A 22,341-nucleotide genomic window follows, 5' to 3' on the forward strand; every position below is an offset into this window, starting at 1 on the left:
GCTGAGTCAGGGAGGGGCAGGAAGGGAAAGGAGACACCTGGATCAAAGGGTGCAAAGTGATCTTTAGACAGGAGGAATAAGTTCTGGGATTTGTTTGCACAGTAGAGGGACTATAGTTAGTGATAATGTATTGTATATTTCAAAATAGCTGGAAGAGAAGATTTTGAATGCTGTCACCACAGACAAATGATAGATTTTTGAGGTAATGAATATGCTCATTACTCTGATTTGATCATTACAAAATGTGTACATGTATGAAAACATCACATTATTCCCTATAAATATGTGCCACCATTATTTGTCAATTAAAAATAAATGAAACTCAGAAAAGAAACACATACTTTCAACAAACATACCATGTAATTCTAAAGCAAAGCCTAATTTTGAAAAACACCAACACGCACAAGCCCGCACATGCGCGCGCGCGCGCGCACACACACACAAAAACACACACACATTACAGAAAGACAGCCAACAAACACAGCCCACAACCATTATTCTTTTTTGTTTTTGTTTTTGTTTTTGAGACAGAGTCTCGCTCTGTCAGCCAGGCTGGAGTGCAGTGGTGCGATCTTAACTTATTGCAACCTCTGTCTCCTGGGCTCAAGCAATTCTCCTGCCTCAGCCTCTCGAGTAGTTGGGATTACAAGCGTGTGCCACCATGCCCTGCTAATTTTTGTGGTTTTTTTTTTAGTAGAGATGGGGTTTCACCATTTTGGCCAGGCTGGTATTGAACTCCTGACCTCAGGTAATCAACCTGCTTTGGCCTGTCAAAGTGCTGGGATTACAGGCGTGAACCACCGTGCCTGGCCCAGCCATTATTCTTGACACAGGACTGAACTACTTAAAAGTGAAGGATGTTTCCCAACAAAGGGTCAAGGTTTTAGTTCACATCCATTATGTTTTCTGGAACTAATATGATATTAATTCAGATGCTAAAAGTAATCATTTAAAACACACTTCCTAGGTTGCATCATAGGATGACACTTGTCAATATGCAATTCTATCAGAAACGTGTGCATGACAATCATTTGAATTCATTAATACTGTTTCTCCATTGATTTAGACATATTAATTAGGACAAAGCCCACACCAGGAGTTGAACCTCTGATCTATATGCGCAGTTTAATAATCATTGTACCATAGTGATCAGAATGATTATGGGGATACTGTGAAAAATTCATTTGCTGCAGCTAAGCCAACAACTTTGAATTTGTGTTGAAAAACAATTACTGAGCTTAATTAGGAGCATGTAATGATGACAGCAGTTATTTCAGTGATTGATTCCAAAATTAAAAAGAGCTGGCAAACTAAGTATGGTATATCCTATGCTTTGAAAACGATAGGAAACATGGAAGTCTAAAGATCCTGCCCTGTAAGCAAATTATCAAAAACTATATTAGAGTGCTGGCAAGGAGAATATTGGTGTCTTGAGAGAGGCCTAAAGAAAGAAAAGTTTTGAAGGGTTTTATTTTTGTTTTTTGTTTGTTTTTCTTTACTTTTTTCTTACCCTAATATTGAAAACAAGGAGCAGCCTCTACAAATTCCTCTAGGAAAAAAATGATCACAGAAAATATAGGCAAATGAAATGTACTCTTTGACTGTTGTCTTTCAACTTTCAAGTGTGCAGGAAATGGCTAAATAATTTGAACGTTAACAGAGTTGGTTCAAAACCTTTGATTGATGTGATATCTGATCCATCACATCATGTCTTTAACAAGGTAGTGGATTACCTAAGTTCATATTTCTTTTCTACTTTGGTAGGCATTTGTCAGATTCTCCCCCATGGGATGTTTGAAGATGCACCTGAAGAAGTCAATGACATTTGAATTAATTCTGTATTTTTAGTAGAGACGGGGTTTTGCCATGTTGCCCAGGCTGGTCCCAAACTCCTGTCCTCAAGTTATCTGCCCACCACGGCCACCCAAAGTGCTGAGATTACAGGCATCTGCCCAACCTCTTTGAATTAATTCTGTAAAATGCCATTTTTTAAAAAATTAACCACTGCCACCAAAATATTTTTAATATGATTTTGGTATAAAGGGGAGAATCATAGCAAAGCTGGCATAAACTCTAAAAAACACAGTTTGGAAATTGGCTGTATTCCATAGGAAAAGATCATTCACTTGTTTTCCTAGATGACTGTGATGGGGTTTAGGACACACCACCTCAAAATATGGCATCTTGGCATTTGAGAAAATAGCAAAAGCAGGAAGATCATTCTCACCTTCCCCTCACTCTTCTTCTCTGAAGCAAGTCATAAAACCTTTATTCCAGAGGTATCCTTTCTATACCCAGAAGAAAGAAACACCCTTTTCCTCCTCAAAGACAGAGAATCCAAGAAGAACTGGGAAAAAAAAAGCCTTGCTAAGTTCCTGTCAGTTTCTTACCATTAGATCATACCCTCTTTTTACAATCATACTTCTGCAAGACTGTCTACTCTTCATCAAAACTAGCATTAAAAACACACAGGTTGGCCGGGCGCGGTGGCTCAAGCCTGTAATCCCAGCACTTTGGGAGGCCGAGACGGGTGGATCACGAGGTCAGGAGATCGAGACCATCCTCGATCTCCATCTCTACTAAAAAAAAATGCAAAAAACTAGCCGGGCGAGGTGGTGGGCGCCTGTAGTCCCAGATACTCGGGAGGCTGAGGCCGGAGAATGGCATGAACCCAGGAGGCGGAGCTTGCAGTGAGCTGAGATCCGGCCACTGCACGCCAGCCTGGGCGACAGAGCGAGACTCCGTCTCAAAAAAAAAAAAAAAAAAAAAAAAAAAAAAACACACAGGTTTTCCTGTTTTTTAGGATTACTTTTTTCTGAAGGCTTTCATGTCATGGAATATTTATATTAAATAAAATTACATGTTTTTGTCTTATTAATCTTCCTTTCCTTTTAGAGACCTCAGCCATGAACCTAGCAATGAGTGAGAAAAGATATTTTTCTACACGTACAATTGGTTGTCATTATTCAATATTTTTAAGTGTCTATTTTAAAAAATGGTCTATGCAACTACATACAGCCTGTGCCCTAGGAATGTATCTCATTAGATATGTAAGAGTCATGCTTCACAATATTTGGAGATTTTGATGGAGTTGAAAGTTTCAAGGTAGGAAAAGTGAGTCTGGTTAGAGATAATTATTAGGTATTCATTTGTCTTAAAAATGACCAAATAAAATTTCTAAAACTAGTTAGGAATCTTTGAAAGTAAATATACCTCTAAGACCCTTCAGCTAGTTAATTCATGTACTAAAGAATTGTTGACTAATAGCTAAGCCAAGAGAATGTTTGCTTCTCAAAATAAAAACCTCTCAAACAGCATTTGCTTTGCTAAAGTATAATTTTAGTTTGGCATTTCTAAGTACCATTGAAATATTTTCAACATGATTAATTTTGCAAGTGACATACTAACAGAGGCAATCATGTTCTAAAGTAGTCAGATTATTATTGTTTTGTTTTCAGCCTTGAATTGGCATTGTAAAATTATTCTTTCCATTTTTAATATACGCTTCTTGAATTCCTATCTTTAAATCATTTTGACATTCAATTTTGTGCTACCAGTTGTGGATGTTCAGGTAAGGTATATGTTATTTGAAAAGTCGCTAAAGGAATAGGTTGGCCAGTATTATTGACTGACTGTCTAATTTTTACTTCTCATGTCAAGAGTTCTGTTTCCTCTTTGTATACATTTGGGTGAATGTAACGTATACAGAGTATATCTTTCAAATAATCTAGTTACTGACATCACCGAACCCACCAAGACAGTCACCTTTGATAAAACTGGTAGGATTCCCTCCACATGTAATCATGTTTTGTTTTTTGGTGTTTTTTATAGTTTCAGGAATTAGAACTACATGTTGTTTAAGTCAAAGAGTGATTGACTCTGTATATTATAAGCATAATTTTATTTTTTTTCCTTGAAGGTGGAAGCAAAATGGCACAGACATTGATTTTACTATGAGTTATCACTACAGGTTGGATGGAGGCAGTCTTGCAATCAGTAGCCCCCACACAGATCAAGATATTGGCATGTACCAGTGCCTGGCCACCAATCTTCTGGGGACAATTCTGAGTCGGAAGGCAAAGCTCCAATTTGCATGTGAGTTTGGGGGTAAATTTTGTAATCTGTGTCTCTGAAAATATAATATTCTTCTGATACACACATTTTAAAAATCTCGCTTTGCCAATAATATATTGAGAATGAATATAAATTTATGGACTTTTGACAATCTTCATTTTGTGAATCTAGATTCCTGGGTATATTAGAAACCTGCTTCTGAAAAAGAAAAAAAAAACAGAGAAAAGATCAACATTATTATATTTTGTGAATTATTTTTAGAAACATTTCTAAAAGTTCCAAACATAAATATTAATATAAAGATATATGATATAGCATTACTTTCCTTTTTCTTTTGCATTGGATATTAATGTGGAGAGCAAAGGAAGAAAAAGCTGAGGGCAGAGATGTCATCTGGGGGAGGTGGGCGTTCTCCCAAGAAAAGCGATCATGCACCCACAGTTTGATGTAGGTGGAAATAAAGTGGTTGCCAAAGGCAGGTTTTATATTAACTTTAACAATGTCCAGCTGCATCACATAAATGTCATCCAAGTAATTACCTTGGTGACATTTGGGGACATTAGCAGATGAACAATAGACATACTGCGTCTAATATCCTTTATATATAGTGTTTCCAGGGACTGAAATGTTTCATATTGGATTCAGCAAAGGCCTTGTTTGAGAGTAATTATATCTGTTGATGTGGATAAAGTAGAAGGCTTGCATTTCTCCCTTTGCACCAGCCATTATGTCCCAGAGGATCTATCCAAGGAGCCAAAAAGTGAGCTGCTATACCTGTAGGGCTCATAGAAATGTCTACACTACCTCTTACTTTGAAAAATTAATTGTTCTGAAATTTTATTAATAAATACGTGCCCAAAACTCACCTTGTGAAACTATTTCAGTCATCAGTAAATACATGAATTAATAACTGGGTCTGTTTCTCATTGCAAGTCTTATGTTCCAAAGGTTATTCTACACCAGAGATCACTTGGTCTACACAGAGTTCTCTTTATGTTGACCATTGTGAGGATGACCTTACTTCTGATTTTACACACACCACATACACATACACACATGCACACACATAAACATATATACAGATATACACACATAAATACATTGCTAAGTGTATCCAAATGTATTTGTATCTATGGAAGTAAGAAGTGAATGTGGAAGTCTATTTACCTAAATAGAAGGTGGAAAAGGGCCAGTGGCTACTTTGGGACATAGGATAAAAATATTTATAACACTTGATTTCTTCATTTCAGCTAAGACCATCACCTGGAAAAATAATAGGGAACAAAATAACATAGAAACTTATGTTATAGAAATGAAGAATTGTTCCAGACTTTGAATGATTCTGCCACAGTAATTGTTTATTTCTCCTGCTTAGGTAGGAGATGACCCTACAACATACACATGATATGAATCAGATCCCATAATCATAAATTTGACTCTTTGGTAAAGGATACTCCATATAGCATGTTTATTGGCTATACCCTTGAGTTTCTCTAGAGTTATGATTCTATCTACTCTTGAAAACAGTTGAATGTCTACATCTCAAATTAATGCATTCTTTTATATAACCATTCTTTCTTCTCCTTTGTTCTGTACTTTTTAACAAAAATGTTTTAAAATGTCCTACATTATTAAATCATACCTTCTTTCTGCTTTAAAAATTTCTTGCAACTAGAAATTTCCCTAGTTAAAACTTGTTTTGTCTATGCCATATCAGAGAAAGTCTCAATTAAGAAGAAATTGTATGCTTTCATCTGGCTAAATGGGACAAATCAATTTTTCTGTCCTTATTAACTTTCCCATCTTATCATAAAATTTTCTGTTTTGGGGCAGAAGGTGTATGACTGTTGTTCTTGAAGAGCATTTCTATTACCATTAATGCAGAAAGTAAAATGGCCTATATCCATTAACTAATCTTTCTTCTGCAAAGTTAGAGGATCTTAGGCTTTAAGAGCTTGCAAAAACAAGAATCACAACATGGTGGTGGTGTCCTGTCTGAAATATTTCTTATTGTATCCAGGGAGACATATGCTAGAGTGTGGAAACAGAAAGAGTAGAGGGTATAAATGCAAGTCCCCAACCAAATGAAAAGTTCCTAAAGTGCATGAACTGCATCTTCATCTTCATTATAATTCCTCACAACCTCCTTCATAAATTTTTAACAATATCAATTTTGATAGACAAGGCCTTTGCTAGGATAACCACAGTAGTTAAATGCTGAGATTTTGTGAATAGAGAGGTGTGAGTTCAAATTCTTTTCGTCAAATATCTCGTAGTATGAAATTAGGTCATTTCTTAACAACATTAAGCCTCTGTTAAGAAATCTATACAATGAGAATACAGCAGTAGCCACCACATAGGACAGTGACATGGAGTCACTGAGAAAATGAATGTCAAGTCCCTGATCCATTATGGACCCTAGGGAAATGACAATTCTAATTCTTCCTTTCACTATTATTACCTCTTTCAACTTGGACAAACATCTGTATATTTCAAACCACTTGAGTTTCTTATGGAAAACTCTTCTAGTTTACATTTTAAAACTTTCTATAAGGCTAGTTTCTTGTTCTTCTGTTTTCATGTCAAATATAATACATGTGGTTTGACATATATGATTTCACTTGAATTGGACAACAGCTGTAGGAGGCAGTTGCTATCATTGTCCCCATTTTACAGATTAGAAGCCTGAGGCTCACTGAGATTGGGGCTTTCTTAAAGTATGTTGTTAGAGAAAAGTTGGAACTTGTGTATAGAAAAAGAAGACTTCAGACTCTAAAACTCATGCACTTCATCTTACGGTATTGAGTCCTTCTCAAACACTGACCACATACTTCATGTGGGCCTTCTTTCTTTGTTTCATTTGCTGGCACAGTAATTGTCTAAATAATAAACCATATCTTCAGGACAGAATGGTTCAAATAAGCCTGGTAGTAGATGCTGGTGCTTCCTTGTCCACATCCACTTTTGCAAGTGATGTGCCAACCTCCAGCTAGTAACACCCGCAGATATCCCTTTTTGCATTTCATGCCCCAAACCTCTCCATGGGATCAGGCTGAAACTACACAACAGCTGCGACACCTTAATTAGCTTCTTCATTTGCTTTTTCCTTCATCCCTCCCTGCCTTTCTCCTAAGAAGATTCCCTCAATAAATTATACGCACTTGAATCTTTGCCTCAGGCTCTGCTTCTAAGGAATCCAAAGTGAGACAGAGATTAAACATTTAATATGAGATCGCCGGTCTACTTACTGATAGAAAAAACGGGTCCAGAAGCCCCACTCCTATGAACTCTCATAGATAAGAACAAGCTATGCATCAAAATAAAAATATATCAACTCCCTTGCTTCCCGTCAGTTGGCAGTCTATTGCAAAATGTCACTTTGACCTTCAGAACAAATGGTCCTATGGACAACCTTTCAGAATATACCCTGTCCGTGGTAGAAATGCTGCAGGGACATACTTCTAGATAATTGATGGCTTTTGTTTGTCACTTTTATCCTGGTATTCAGTAATCCAAACGCACACTTTGAATTTATTTTAGACACAGACTGTAACACTCTGCTTCATCATGAATCGTCTCATCATGAAATCATCCTGAAATGTGGCCTGTGTATAAAAACTACCTGTGGTGAAATATACTCCTAAATCAAATCTGTCTTTAACCAACTATGTAACTTACACAAGTCATCCACTTCTCTGGACTTAGCTAAAGTATATTTTGAATTATTTGATTACAAAAGTCTCTTTCCACTGTTGTCATATAATCTGTCCTTCCAAATACTCAGGTAGATCCTAATTTAAGTACCTCTTTCTTCCCCAACCCAAACTCTACCCTAAAACAAATTCAGCAGGTGTCTAGTCACCAAAGGGCTCTGTTATCATCCTGGCATTCTTGAATGATAAAACTAGTTTGACTTCTAAAATCACTTGTAGCTACTTTGAATTTCGTTTATTTCTCAAAGACTTTGGTGGTAAAGGTTGAATGTAGACCTCTTCCTTTGGTATGTATGTTAATGAATTACTCTGTACTTGTGTGTGAGAATATTACATCTGTCATTGCTGTTTAAAATGTCATCCTTGAGAAAATGAGATAGGTGTTTTGAAAGAAACCCATGATATCACTCAGATGTAATTTTTAAAGGCCCTTATAATATATAACTCTACCAATGAAAAGATAAACATTTATGATAAAAGGTAGTCATGAATGGGACTTTTTGATCCTGCACTGTTTAATGTTTAATCACAGCTAGCATTTTAAATAAGTTTGCTCCATTATTGCAGAAGGAAAGGCAGCTGGGCTGGAGCCTCCTAATTGACCCTTCATTTATTCATCCTCCAAGCAACCGGAGAACACCTAATTTATATGCATCAAGCACTACACTAGGTCCTAAAGATTAAATGGTAGATAAGAAACAGCTACTTCCTGTCTTCACAGAGCAGACAGGTGAAACCTTTAATACAATTAAAAATAAGAAGAAAAGGAAAATAAAGGAAATTGCTAACGCTTACAAAGTATTATGTGGCAGGCATTGTTCCAAACTCTTTATGTAAATTAGCTCCATTGATCCTCACGATAACCCTCTGAGAGTATCACAATCTTCACTTTCAGATAAGCAGAGATTGAGGCATAGAAGAATGAACTAGCTTGCCTAAAATCACACACAGTATGTGGCAGAGTCCGTTTTCAAATCCAGACAGAGTGGAGAGTCCATGCTCCTACCACCTACTGCACTGTCTCAAAACATCAAGTGAAGTGAGAAAGGTGAAATTAACCTATAACAGAGTGGAGCTCAAAGTGAGAAGTAGTGAAGTTTGTCTGAATTGGAGAAAAGGCAAGGGAAGCCTTTCAAAGGGAATGGGCTTGCATTGAACCTTGACATGTTAGTTTGTGTTCTAGACAGAGAAAGTGGGTGAAGAAAGTACAGGTTGGAAGAACACTAAGAGGAAATGCAGTTGTGTGAACAATCTTCAAGTATCGAAGAACGTTTGGGGAGGTGGGCAAAAGAGCTGAGAACTGAAATGCAGAAAGCTAGGGATCAGAAATGACTGGTTTTCTAGGTTGAGACTGAAAACTAATTTGGAACCACTTATAGGTAGTCCTTCATATCCAAGCCTAATCTTCAAGCGATACGATAATTTAGAGATATTATGAGATGCCAAAGAAACATGCGAAAATCCATCATAGTACAATATTCAACACTCAGTATGACATTGTGTACATGTGTTAATTTATGGTTAAATGGGTGTGCCAGTATTGCCCATTTCATATAGCGTTACTATGAGGACCAAACGTATTATGTGGAAAGCAGAGGGCAAGGGCAACTGATAGACTGGTATAAGTTGAAGATGGCGAGAGAGGCAGGGGTCTGGCCATACAACTATTAATAGGCCAAGTTTTGTGTTTTACTGCTTATCCTAAGAGCGATGGAACCATCCTGAACAATGTTAAGGATGTTGAAGTTGTTTATAAAATGAAGTTTGAAGCTTGGCTCAGTGGCTCACACCAGTAATCCCGGTGCTTTGGGAGGCCGAGGCGGGCGGATCACAAGGTCAGGAGTTCAAGACCAGTCTGGCCAACATAGTGAAACCCCATCTCTACAAAAAATACAAAAACTTAGCTGGGTGTAGTGGTATACTCCTGTAATCCCAGCTACTCAGGAGGCTGAGGGAGGAGAATCGTGTGAACCCAGCAGGCAGAGGTTGCAGTGAGCTGAGATCGTTCTACTGCACTCTAGCCTAGGCAACAGAATGAGGCTCCATCTAAAAAAAAAAAAAGTAGTTTTAAATACCACATACTATTTCCTTAAATATGTTAGTCTGCCTTGTTTTGATACTATTAATATTATTAAAACCATAGTACACATACTTAGGGGACATCCCAAACCTCAGATTTATAATAACTTATATGATGGAGTTAAAGAATTCTTGCACCACATCACAGGATTGATTTTAAATGGTTCAAGGTTAAAATGCAGTAAGAATGCATTTTAAAGGGCTATAAACATGTAGGCATTTACAATCATCATAATTTTTTTCCAGAGGAATGCAAAGGGTTTTACACCTGCCATGCCATTCATCTTTATTCTATACCTGTAAGCTATTCTTAACCATGTTTTACAGGTGAAGACATTAAAAGGCAGGACAACTATGTTACTTGCCCAAGGTCAACTCACCTACAGCAGACCCAGAATTTCTAACATCTTGAAGCAACTTTTTAAATATATATTTATTTTGTAGACAGGGGAAGTAAATCAGAATTCTCATGAATTTAATGCCATATTCAAAGAAAAACAAAGAAAGGTAAAGTCGTAACATAAAGGTCTTTGACTCCTTACAGAAGGATTCTAAGATGTTTGTGTATTTAAAGGTGATATATATTTTTATTTCTATCTTTCGGCTAGGGTCTTATAAGCAGAAACAAAACGCCTCACATTTAGAAATAAATGTTAAGAGTTTCCAAATGTCTTTAAAATTCTTTCATATATAAGAAATGTAAAAGCAGTTATACATGATCCCGATGATACGGTGATAAAGTGCATTTATATCAGAAAAAGAAATTAAGACCCAGGACAGGAAGCTTTAAAAATAACACTTAAAAATGCATTTGGAAATTGTAAAGTCTCTGATAATTGTGAAGTGTGTATTAAGTAGGTAATGCATACCTAATTATAAATGAAAATGCTAAATGGTTTTAACCTTTTTTCTACATCAGAAAAGAACTAGCTGAACAAAAATCATGAAGAAATATTTTTTCTTTAATTTCTTAAATTAAAAAAGTTGGTAAATTAGTATTGATTTTTTCAGTATCATTTTCAAATAGCATAAACGATGTTACAACGGATTTAATATTCTCAATTTGTCTTAATGAAATCACAGCATAACCATGAATTGGTATCATATCAAGGAGAAAACTTTGCTTTTAAAAATAATTCAGATCCTAAACAAATAGACTGTAAGCAGTTGCATGGTTAAATCATAGCAAGCCACTGTTATATTTATATTTAAAATCAACAGGGAAGCAGATTATTCAATGCTTTAGCCTCATTTTTTCCACACTATCGCTGCTGGAAATCTATTTATGTATCTTATCAGAAATGGTACTTTTTCAAAATTCAGGCCTTCTCCCACTGCCTACTTCTACTTATATTCAGCAGGAGCTAGTCTTTTTAGTTCATTTGAATAAAATTGCACAGGCTAAGAGTTGGGATGGGAGAGGAAAATATCAGAAAGTAAGGGATCCATTCTATCAAAACTGGGAGTTTCTGATTTACAAAACTGAGACAGATGCACAAGCTGAAATGCTTGTGTATTACTCTTATGTTATTTGACAAATGGTTTCAAGGAATTTATGAACATAGCATGTAAAGATTTTGCTTCTAAGATTTATAAGATTGGTTCAAATTACAGTGACATTTTTTGCATTAAAGGATGAGGCAAATATTTCTGTTGTTTATTTATATATAAATAAATATATAATACAAAGAGCATTTATAAGTAATAATTTATATATAATTATCTGAATATATATCCAACATTGTCTACAAAGTACATCAGACTCAGCTGTTTAAATAGTAAGTACAGGACAGAAGAAGGCAGGTAAGAGTCAAGACTAGCTTGCAGCTCCTGCTGGGAGGAACAGAGCAGCATGTGGAGACTCACATCATGAACGTTTGCCCCCGAAACTACCCCAGGAACATACCAGGAAAGCTGACAGAATCCACAAACCGTTTGAAAGAACTTGATCACTGCTGCAGGCTCCCTGAGATGCAGAGAAACTTTGAATCTGCTTGCTTCCTCAACAGGGAGGCTGGTGGTCTGGGGCAGGTTCTCAACCCTGGTCACTAGCTGCCTGGAAATAGACTCAGTGCTGTTGGGGGCGGGTGGGGCATGGTGGGAGTGAGACTGGCCTTTAGGACTCAGGCTGTGTGTGGGTGGGGTGAGGCCTGTGACTGCCAGTTTTCCTCACTTCCTTGGTGAATTGTGTGACTCAGCAGAGGCAGCCCTAACTCCATCACACTGGGAAATGTACCCCCATCCCTCACAGCAGCTGCAGCAAGCCTCACCCAAGGAGAGGCTGAGCTCAGACACACCTTATCCCTATCCTCATCTGGTGGTCTTTTTCTATGTGTCCTGGTAGCCAAAGACAACAATCACAATCTCTTGAAAGCTCTATCGCCCTGCCCACCACCTGAGAAACCTGAATACTTAACAAAATGTCCCTAGGGCATGTTTGCATCCTCCCTATAGGACCACAGCTGATGCACTCTTGAAAGTGCCATCTCTGGCTGGAGGCCAACCAATACAAAAACAGCACTAAACAAAAACACAACCAAGGACCCTCACAGAGTTCACTTCACTCCCCTACTACCTCCACCAGAGCAGGTGGTGGTATCCACAGGTGCAAGACCTAAAGATGGAGCACATTATGGGACTCTGCAGACACTCCCCAGTACAAACCAGAGCCTGGTAGCTCCACTGGGTGCTAGATCCAGAAGAGCAAAGCAATCACTACAGTTCAGCTCTCAAGAGGCCCCATTCCTAGGGGAAGGGGGAGAACCCCAAATAAAGGGAGCACCCCATGGGACAAAAGAATCTGAACAGCAGCCCTTGAATCCCAGATATTGCCTCTGACATAATGTACCCAAATGAGAAGAAATCAGAAAGACAATTCTCGTAATATGACAAAATAAGGTTCTTCAACACCCCCAAGAGATTATGCCAGCTTACCTGCAATGGATCCAAACCAAGATGAAACTTCTGAATTACCAGGAAAATAATTCAGAAGGTTAATTATTAAGTTAATCAAGAAGTCACCAGAGGCCAGGCACAGTGGCTCATACCTGTAATCCCAGCACTCTGGGAGGCTGAGGCAGGTGGATCATGAGGTCAGGAGATCAAGACCAGCCTGGCTAACATGATGAAACCCTGTCTCTACTAAAAAATACAAAAAATTAGCTGGGCGTGGTGGCAGGCACACGTAGCCCCAGCTACTCAGGAGTCTGAGACAGGAGAATGGCATGAATCCGGGAGGCAGAGCTTGCAATGAGCTGAGATCACGCCACTACTGCACTCCAACCTGCGTGACAGTGCGAGACTCTGTCTCAAAAAAAAAAAAAAAAGAAAGGAAAAAGAAGTCACCAGAGAAAGGTGAAGTCCAACTTAAAGAAATTAAAAACATGATACAGGAAATGAAAGGAAAATTCTTCAGTGAAATAGTGTAAATAAAAAACAATCTCAAGTTCTGGAAATCAAGGACACAGATAAATGTAAAATGCACTGGAAAGTCTAAGCAATAGAATGAAACAAGCAGAAGAAAGAACTTCGGAGCTCTAAGACAAGGCTTTCAAATTAACCCAGTCCATCAAAGTCAAAACAATAATAATAATAATTAAAAAATAAATAAACAAAGCCTCCGAGAAGATTGGGACTACGTTAAATATCCAAACCTAAGAATAATTGGTGTTCCTGAGGAAGAAGAGAAATCTAACAATTTGGAAAATATATTTGAGAAAATAATCCAGGAAAACTTACCCAGCTTTGCTAGAGATCTAGACATCCAAATACGAGAAGCTCAAAGAACATATGGGAAATTATTCACAAAAAGATAATCACCTAGGCGCATAGTCATGAGGTTATCTAAAGTTGAGACAAAGGAAAGACTCTTAATAGCTATGAGACAAAAGCATCAGGTAACCTATAAAGGAAAACATATCAGATTAACGGAAGATTTCTCACCAGGAATCCTACAAGCTAAAAGGGATTGGGGTTCTATTTTTAGCCTCCTTAAACAAAACAACTATTAGCCAAGAATTTTGTATCCAGTTAAAGTAAGTTTCATAAATGAAGGAAAGACAGTCTTTTCCAGACAAATAAATGCTGGGAGAATTTGCCACTACCAAGGCAGCACAACAAGAATTGCTAAAAGGAGCTCTAAATCTTGAAGCAAGTCTTCAAAATACAGCAAAATAGAACCTCCTTGAAGCATAAATCTCACAGAACCTATATAACAATAACACAATGAAAACAAACAAACAAACAAACAAACAATCAGAAAAACCACAAGGTATTCAGGCAGCAAATAGCATGGTGAATAGAATAGTACCTAACATCTCAATACTAACATTGAAAGTAAACAGTCTAAATGCTCCACTTAAAAGATACAGAATGGCAGAATAAATGAGAATTCACCAATCAAGTTTCTGCTGTCTTCAGGAGACTCAACTAACATGGAAGAACTCAAATATACTTACAGTAAAGGGGTGGAAAAAGATATTCCATGCAAGCGGACACCAAAAGCAAGCAGTAGTAACTATTCTTACATCAGAGAAAACATACTTTAAAGCAACAGCAGTTTAAAGAAACAAAGAGGGACATTATATAATGATAAAAGGATTAGTCCAACAGGAAAATATCACAATTATAAATACATATGCACCTACACTTGTGCTCCCAAATTTATAAAGCAATTACTACTAGACCTAAGAAATGAGATAGATTGCAACACAATAATAGTGGAGGACTTTAATATTCCATTGACAGCACTAGGCAAGTCATCAAGACAGAAAGTCAACAAAGAAACAATGGACATAAACTATATTCTAGAACAAATGAACTTAACAGATATTTACAGAAAATTCTATCCAACAATTGCAGAATATACATTCCATTCATGGGCACATGGAACATTCTCCAAGATAGACCATATGATAGACCACAAAACAAGTCTCAGTAAATTGAAGAAAATCAAAATTATATCAAGTAGTCTTTCAGACCACAGTGAAATAAAATTGGAAATCAACTCCAAAAGGATCCCTCAAAACCAGGCAAATACATGGAAATTAAACAATCTGCTCCTGAATGATCAAACAAAAAGCTGGCTCTTTGAAAAGATAAATAAAATTGATAGACTGTTAGTGAGATTAACCAAAAAAAAGAAGAGAGAAGATCCAAATAAGCTCTATTAGAAATCAAACGGGAGATATTTCAACTGATACCACAGAAATACAAAAGATTATTGAAGGCTGCTATGAACACCTTCACACGCATAAACTAGAAAACCTAGAGGAGATGGATAAATTCCTGGAAATATACAACTTTCCTAGATTAATCCAGTAAGATGTACAACTGGAAAAAGATAGGGATGCCCACTTTCACTCCTTTTATTCAACTTAATACTGGAAGTCCTAGTCAGAGCATTCAGACAAGAGAAAGAAAGAAAGGGCATCCAAATTGGTAAGGAGGAAGTCAAACTGTCTCTGTTTGCTGATGTTATGATTGTATACCTAAAAAACCCTAAAATTCATCCAAAAAGCTCCTGGAACTGGTAAATGAATTCACCAAAGTTTCCAGATACAAAATTAAAGTACACAAATCAGTAGCTCTGCTATCTACCAACAGTGACCAAGCTGAAAATCAAATCAAGAACTCCACCTCTTTCACAATAGCTGCAAAAACAAACAAACAAACAATCAGGAATATACCTAACCAAGGATGTGAAAGACCTCTACAAGGAAAACTACAAAACACTGCTGAAAGAAACCATAGACAAAACAAACAAATGGAAACACATCCCATGCTCATGGATGGGGAGAATCAATATTGTGAAAATGACCACACTGCCAAAAGCAATCTACAAAGTCAGTGCAATTCCCATCAAGATAGCACCATCATTCTTTTCAGAACTAGCAAAAACAATCCTAAAATTCATATGGAACCAAAAAAGAGCCCACATAGCCAAAGCAAGACTAAGCAAAAAGAACAAATCTGGAGGCATCACGTTACTTGACTTCACCCTTTTCTCTGAGGCCATAGTCACCAAAACAACATGGTACTGGTATAAAAATAGGCACATGGACCAATGGAACAGAATGAAGAACCCAGAAATAAAGCCAAAAACTTATGGTCAACTGATCTTCAACAAAGCAAACAAAAACATACAGTGTGGAAAGGACACCCTATTCAACAAATGGTGCTGGGATAATTGGAAAGTCCCATGTAGAAGAATGAAACTGGATCCTCATCTCTCACCTTACACAAAAATCAACTCAAGATGGATCAAAGACTTAAACATAAGACCTGAAACCATAAAGATAATAGAAAATAACATTGGAACAACGCTTCTAGACATTGACTTAGGCAAAGATTTCATGACCAAGAACACAAAGCAAACACAACGAAAACAAAGATAAATAGATGGGACTTAATTAAACTAAAAAGCTTCTGCACAGCAAAAGAAATAATCATCAGAGTTTACAAACAACCCACAGAGTGGGAGAAAATCTTCACAATCTATTTATCCAATGAATAACTGATATCCAGAATCTACAAGGAACTAAAATCACCAAGAAAAAAACAAACCATTCCATTAAAAAGTGGACTAAGGAAATGAATAGACAATTCTCAAAAGAAGGTATACAAATGGCAAACAAGCACAAATGGGAAAATACTTAACATTGCCAATTATAAGGAAAATGTAAATCAAAACCACAATGCAATACAACCTCCCTCCTGCAAGAATTGCCATAATCAAAAAATCAAAAAATAATAGACATTGGCATGGATGTATTGAAAAAGGAACACTTTTACACTGTTGGTGGGAATGTAAACTAGTACAATCACTATGGAAAACAGTGTGGAGATTCCTTAAAGGACTAAAAGTAGATCTACCATTTGATCCAGCAATCCCACTACTTGTTATCTACCCAGAGGAAAACAAGTGATTATACCAAAAAAAAAAACCAAAAAAAACAACAACAAAAAAACTTTCACACACTTGTTTATAGCAGCACAATTTGCAATAGCAAAAATATCAAACCAGTCCAAATGCCCATCAATAACAAGTGGATAAAGAAAATGTGGTATATATAGCATGGAATACTACTTAGCCATAAAAAGGAATGAAATAATGGCATTCACAGCAACCTAGATGGAATTGGAGACTATTATTGTAAGTGAAGTAACTCAGGAATGGAAAATCAAACATCATATGTTCTTATTCATATGTGGGAGCTAAGCTATGTGTACACAAAGCATAAGAATGATACATTGGATTTTGGGGATTGGGAGAAAGGGTGGGGGGTGGTGAGGGATAAAAGACTACATATTGGGTACAGTGTACATGACTCAGTTGATGGGTGCACCAAAATCTCAGAAATCACCACTAAAAAGCTTATTCATGTAACCAAACACCACCTGTTCCCCAAAAACCTATTGAAATAAAAAAAGGAAAATAAATAAATAAATAACATTATTGGAACAACAAGAAAACCAAAAACAAATAAACAGCAAATACAAATAAGAGTTTTGATGGAAATCCACTGAAATGTTAATTATGTTTTAAAGCAGGAGTATCCAATCTTTTGGTTTGCCTGGGCTGCAGTGGAAGAAGAATTGTCTTGGGCCACATATAAAATAAACTAATTCTAATAATAGCTGATAAACTAAAAAGAAAATTGCAAAAAAATCTCATAACATTTTAAGAAAGTTTACGAATTTTTGTTGGGACACATTCAAAGTCATCCCAGGTTGCATGCAGCCTGAGGGGCTGTAGGTTGGACAAGATTGTTTTAAGGTATTAATTTATGCTCTTCTTTTCCCTAGAAGTATAGTATATACAGAAAAGTACAAAAAAACATGAGCAGATAGAGCAATGAAGTATTACTAAGCCAGATCCAGAAACAGATATTACCAGCACTCCCAGAAGGTCCACCCATTATGTCCCTTTCTAGTTACGACTTCCTCCTTCTGCCTCAAAGATAAGCCATATCTCAATTTGTGAATGTGTAATTATTATTGCTTTTTAAACTTTATATGAATGAAACCATGCAGCATATATTTCTTCAAGTCTGAATTATTAGCCAACTATGTTTCTGAGATCCATTTATATTGTTGTAGGTGGCTGTAGTTCATTTATCTCATCACATATTTTATTGTATGAATATAATACAGTTTATGTGGAACTCTTACTATTATTAGAAATTTACATCATTTCTAAGTGCATTCTTCTATGATTATTCTTGCACATATCTTTTGGTAGATCTGTGTAAATGTTTCTCTGTTGTATACCAGAAAGCAGAATTATAGGGCAATTGGGCATGCATAGGACAATTTTAAAAGATAACACCAAATTGTTGTCTATAGTGGTTTTATTAATTTGTACTCTTTCCAGGAATGTTTTTTTCTATATTCTTGACAATACTTGATATGATTAGTCTTTTAAAAAATTTTAGCCTTTTGGGGGGCCATAGTAAAAAGTATCTCATTTTGGTTTAGCTTCTGTTTCTTGATCACTAATGAAATTGAGCACCTTTTTTTTAATATATATATTGGCTATTTGGAAATCTCCCTCCCTCCCTTTGGTTTCTAGCAATGACTTAATTCATTTTTCCATATTTTAATTGAGTTGTCTTTGTTTTCATTAGTGATTGATTCTAGAGAAGAGTACATTATTGCTTTCATGCGTAGGAAACCAATTCTACTGTGTTGCTTGCCTTTTCACTCTCTTAATCATGTCTTTTTTTTTTTTTTTTTTTTTTTTTTTTTTTGAGGCAGAGTCTCGCTCTGTCGCCCAGGCTGGAGTGCAGTGGCCGGATCTCAGCTCACTGCAAGCTCCGCCTCCCGGGTTTACGCCATTCTCTTGCCTCAGCCTCCCGAGTAGCTGGGACTACAGGCGCCCGCCACCTCGCCCGGCTAGTTTTTCGTATTTTTTAGTAGAGACGGGGTTTCACCGGGTTAGCCAGGATGGTCTCGATCTCCTGACCTCGTGATCCACCCGTCTCGGCCTCCCAAAGTGCTGGGATTACAGGCTTGAGCCACCACGCCCGGCCTTAATCGTGTCTTTTGATAAACAAAAAAATTTAAATTTAACACAGTTCAATCTATTTGTCTTTTTCTTTTTAAGATGATTTTTGTTAAAAGTTTAAGAACTATTTTCCTGTCTTGAGGTCATAAGTATATTTTCCTATATTATCTTCTATAGTGTATTTTGTCCTGCGTATTTAAAATTATAATGCACCTGAATTTTGTATATTTATTCATTTATTTGCATTGTATAAAATTGGTTCAATATACATTTTTTTTCTATAGGGGTCCAATTGAGCCAGACCGTATATGAATGATACAATCCTTTCTTTGCTGTTCTACAGTGTCATCTCTAAAGGGAATTAAGTCTGCATGCCTGCTTGAGCCTGCTTTTGACCTCTTTTTTCTCTCTTCCTTTGTTGTATTTGTCTTGCTTGTGTAAATGCCATATTCTAGTAATTACTGCAGTCTTACAAAAAGTCTTAATATCTGGTAGCTATTAAAATAGACTTTTTTTTAAAAAAAAAAAAAAAGAGGCTTGAATTTTAAGTGAAACCCAAGGAGAATAAAATCCAAAGAGAACCAGAGGAGAATAAAAATTCATGCCATAAGATCCAATCCATTATGAAAATCGAGCTTTAAAAAGCTTTAGAATTAGTGACCAAGGCAAAGAGGGGTACATATCTTTCATGGGTTAAAAATAAAACAACTGTTTCTATGAGTATAATCATGCACTCTGAGTGTAAAAAGCCTGAGGGAAGCTTCTCCTGTGAACCTGCATCAAGATTAGTGGGTGATTCAGTGGATTACAGTCCCCTCACAGACATGCGATGCTGGCTTTCTTATGGTGGCTTCCTATAGCATATCTCAAAAATCATAGCTACCATGTATTAAGTATTTAGTGAGCCTTTTACATAATATTTGTTAGAAGACTTCCGAAACTATGTGCCCGGTTTACTACCACTATAGCCAATGTCACCAGACATCTCACTATTCTCTGACTGTAGCTGTTACAACAGCATCAATAGGTTCTCTAAAATGCAGACAATAGAAAGGAGTTGCTAAATTTGTCAAACTTTAAGTGAATGTAATGCTTATTTTTTTGGTATGTTAGGTTGCTCTTCTTGGTGGAAGACTCACAACCTGTAACTGACTCCAGAGCTTATGCTTACCAATTTCAGAAAACTAGGTTTAGAGTATTTCCTTTGAGCATTCCTTCATGTGCTTTTATGAGGCAAAGTCTCCTTCCCTATTTCCAAGATGGATACTTTGGAAAGGTAACATGTTCTAGTTCTCAAATTGATGTCAGTACACTCATGTTACTTTCTTCTCTATTTTTGTAGCAGTGAGGGAATAATGGGAATTTATACAAATAAAGCACATGAGTATTTCAAGTTCTGTGATGTTGAACACATTCTCTATGATGTATGCTTTAGTTGTATCTTCCTCAAAGTAAGTACCAACCTTCCTACAGTTATTTCTAATTAAACAGCATAATCTAGTTTAATCCTCAAAACTATCATGTAAAATAGAAGCTACTATTATAATTTCAATTTTATATATAAGGAAAATTAAGTTCAGAGAAGTGAAGTAATGTGCCCAAGGACATCAAGAAATAGTGAAGTTGGGCCTGTAATCTCAGCACTTTAGGAGACCAAGGTGGGTGGATCACCTGGGGTCAGGAGTTCGAGACTAGGCTGGCCAACATGGTGAAATTCTGTCTCCACTAAAAATACCAAAATTAGCCAGGCGTGGTGGTGGGCGCCTGTAATCCAGCACTTGGGAGGCTGATGCAGGAGAATCACTTGAACCCAAGAGGCGGAGGTTGCGGTGAGCCAAGATCGCACGTTGCACTCCAGCCTGGGCGACATGAGCGAAACTCCATTGCACTCCAGCCTGGACAGCAAGAGAGAAACTCCATCTCAAAAAAAAGAATAAATAAATAGTGAAGCTGGGATTTGATGCCAGATATTCTGACATTTTAACCACTTCCTTAATCATTCAACTAATGCTTATCAAATTTTAATGTGTACAGGAATTACTTGGAGATCTTATTAAATGGAAATTCTAATTCAGTAAGTCTAAACTGGGGCCCAATATTCTACATTTTTAACAAGATCACAGGTAACACTGATGGTGCTGCCCTGGACAGATATCAGATGGTGGGTAGCAAACAGTCTCAAAGTGAACCTTAGGTCAATGTCTAAAGACAATCAAATAGCAGCATTACCATAGGGTCAACACAAGGTGATAGAAAGAATAGCTCTATTATGATGTAAACAAATCTTAGGCGGAAAAACAATTGGTGATTGGTATTTCCCACCACTAAGATGGTCATTCAACTATCCATTTATACATCCAAACAATACATGTTTGTTAAGCACCTACCATATGTGTCAAACACAGGTGCAAGCAGTAAGCAAAATAAGATCTATTTTCTGTATTTGTGCATTTGCCCAAGTATAAATGCAGACTTGCTTTTTAAAAAAGGAATTATATGCATGTCATTGGAATAAAACACCAGGAAAAAAATGTGCTTGAGCATTAACCAAAGCAATAGGTTTTCAAACTGTATTTCCTTGCCAGAAATACTATCCTCCTAGGCAATGTTTCTACTCATGACAGAAAATGCAAATAAGGAAGAGTCTACATCTATAGACGTGATTTAACAAGTCAATTGCAGGTGTTTTTCCTCCTTTTTGAGAATTGTGCGGTTGAGAGATCTACTTTCACATACATATTAATGAGTTGTTTTGCATAAATCAATTCTATTTTTATGAATGGAGATTATATAACCCTCCTGTAATTCTTCCAGAAATCCCATCCAAACAAGCTACTAGAGTTCTTCTTACTAGGGTATGTCCCTTGAGCACAAAGGATTTTATTTTAATTATTTCATCCATTTTTAAGCAAAAGTAATCAAATATAAACAACTGTGCTGGAGGCTGCACCCTCTGCCAGCTGCCTCTCAGCCTTCTGGAAGGCTGTCTGTCTTTTTCTGTTTGTTTTTGCTTTTTTGTCCTTTTCTCAGTACTCATTTAGAAAGTAATCCTATTGTTTTCATTTAAAAAGGTATGAAATGTAGCTGATTCAAACTTTAAAGTTTATGATTCTTTTTTGGCAAGTCTAGCTGACTATGGGCCCTGAATATTATTATTGCTATAAATATTAAAATTAATAAAAGCTTATGTGTCCAGTGAGCCAAAATATGGGCAAAACATTTCCTGAGCTTGCTTAAATTTTCACAGCAAGTGAATGGCAGAGCCAGAAACTTAAACCTGGCTCTGATGGACAACAGAAGTCAGGCTTCAAACACAACCCTGGCATTTCAAAGCATCTCCCATGTGGCAGATGTCCTAAAGAAGCATCTCACTCCTACCTGTGGTTCCAGTTATCTTACTCCATCCTCCACCTGTCTTCTGTAGTTAACAGGGGGAAATGTCAGAGTCTGTGATGCACTGGATAAAAT

The 22,341-nt window shown here is 36.8% G+C and overlaps 1 protein-coding gene across 5 annotated transcripts in view; it reads left to right on the forward strand.

Annotated features, from left to right (window-relative positions):
* Window positions 1-22,341, forward strand: part of CNTN6 (contactin 6) — a 306,119-nt gene that overhangs the window by 135,025 nt on the left and 148,753 nt on the right. For all 5 annotated transcript variants that reach the window (XR_007723159.1, XM_050778571.1, XM_050778569.1 and 2 more), the window contains one exon: window positions 3,920-4,095. Coding sequence is in view for 4 of the 5 variants with exons in the window: in XM_050778569.1 (XP_050634526.1) it covers window positions 3,920-4,095 (176 nt within the window). In the remaining variant the exon portion in view is untranslated. The remainder of the gene's footprint in view (window positions 1-3,919; window positions 4,096-22,341) is intronic.

This window comes from Macaca thibetana, chromosome 2, assembly GCF_024542745.1.
Source record: "Macaca thibetana thibetana isolate TM-01 chromosome 2, ASM2454274v1, whole genome shotgun sequence".
NCBI classification, from domain to species: domain Eukaryota; kingdom Metazoa; phylum Chordata; class Mammalia; order Primates; family Cercopithecidae; genus Macaca; species Macaca thibetana.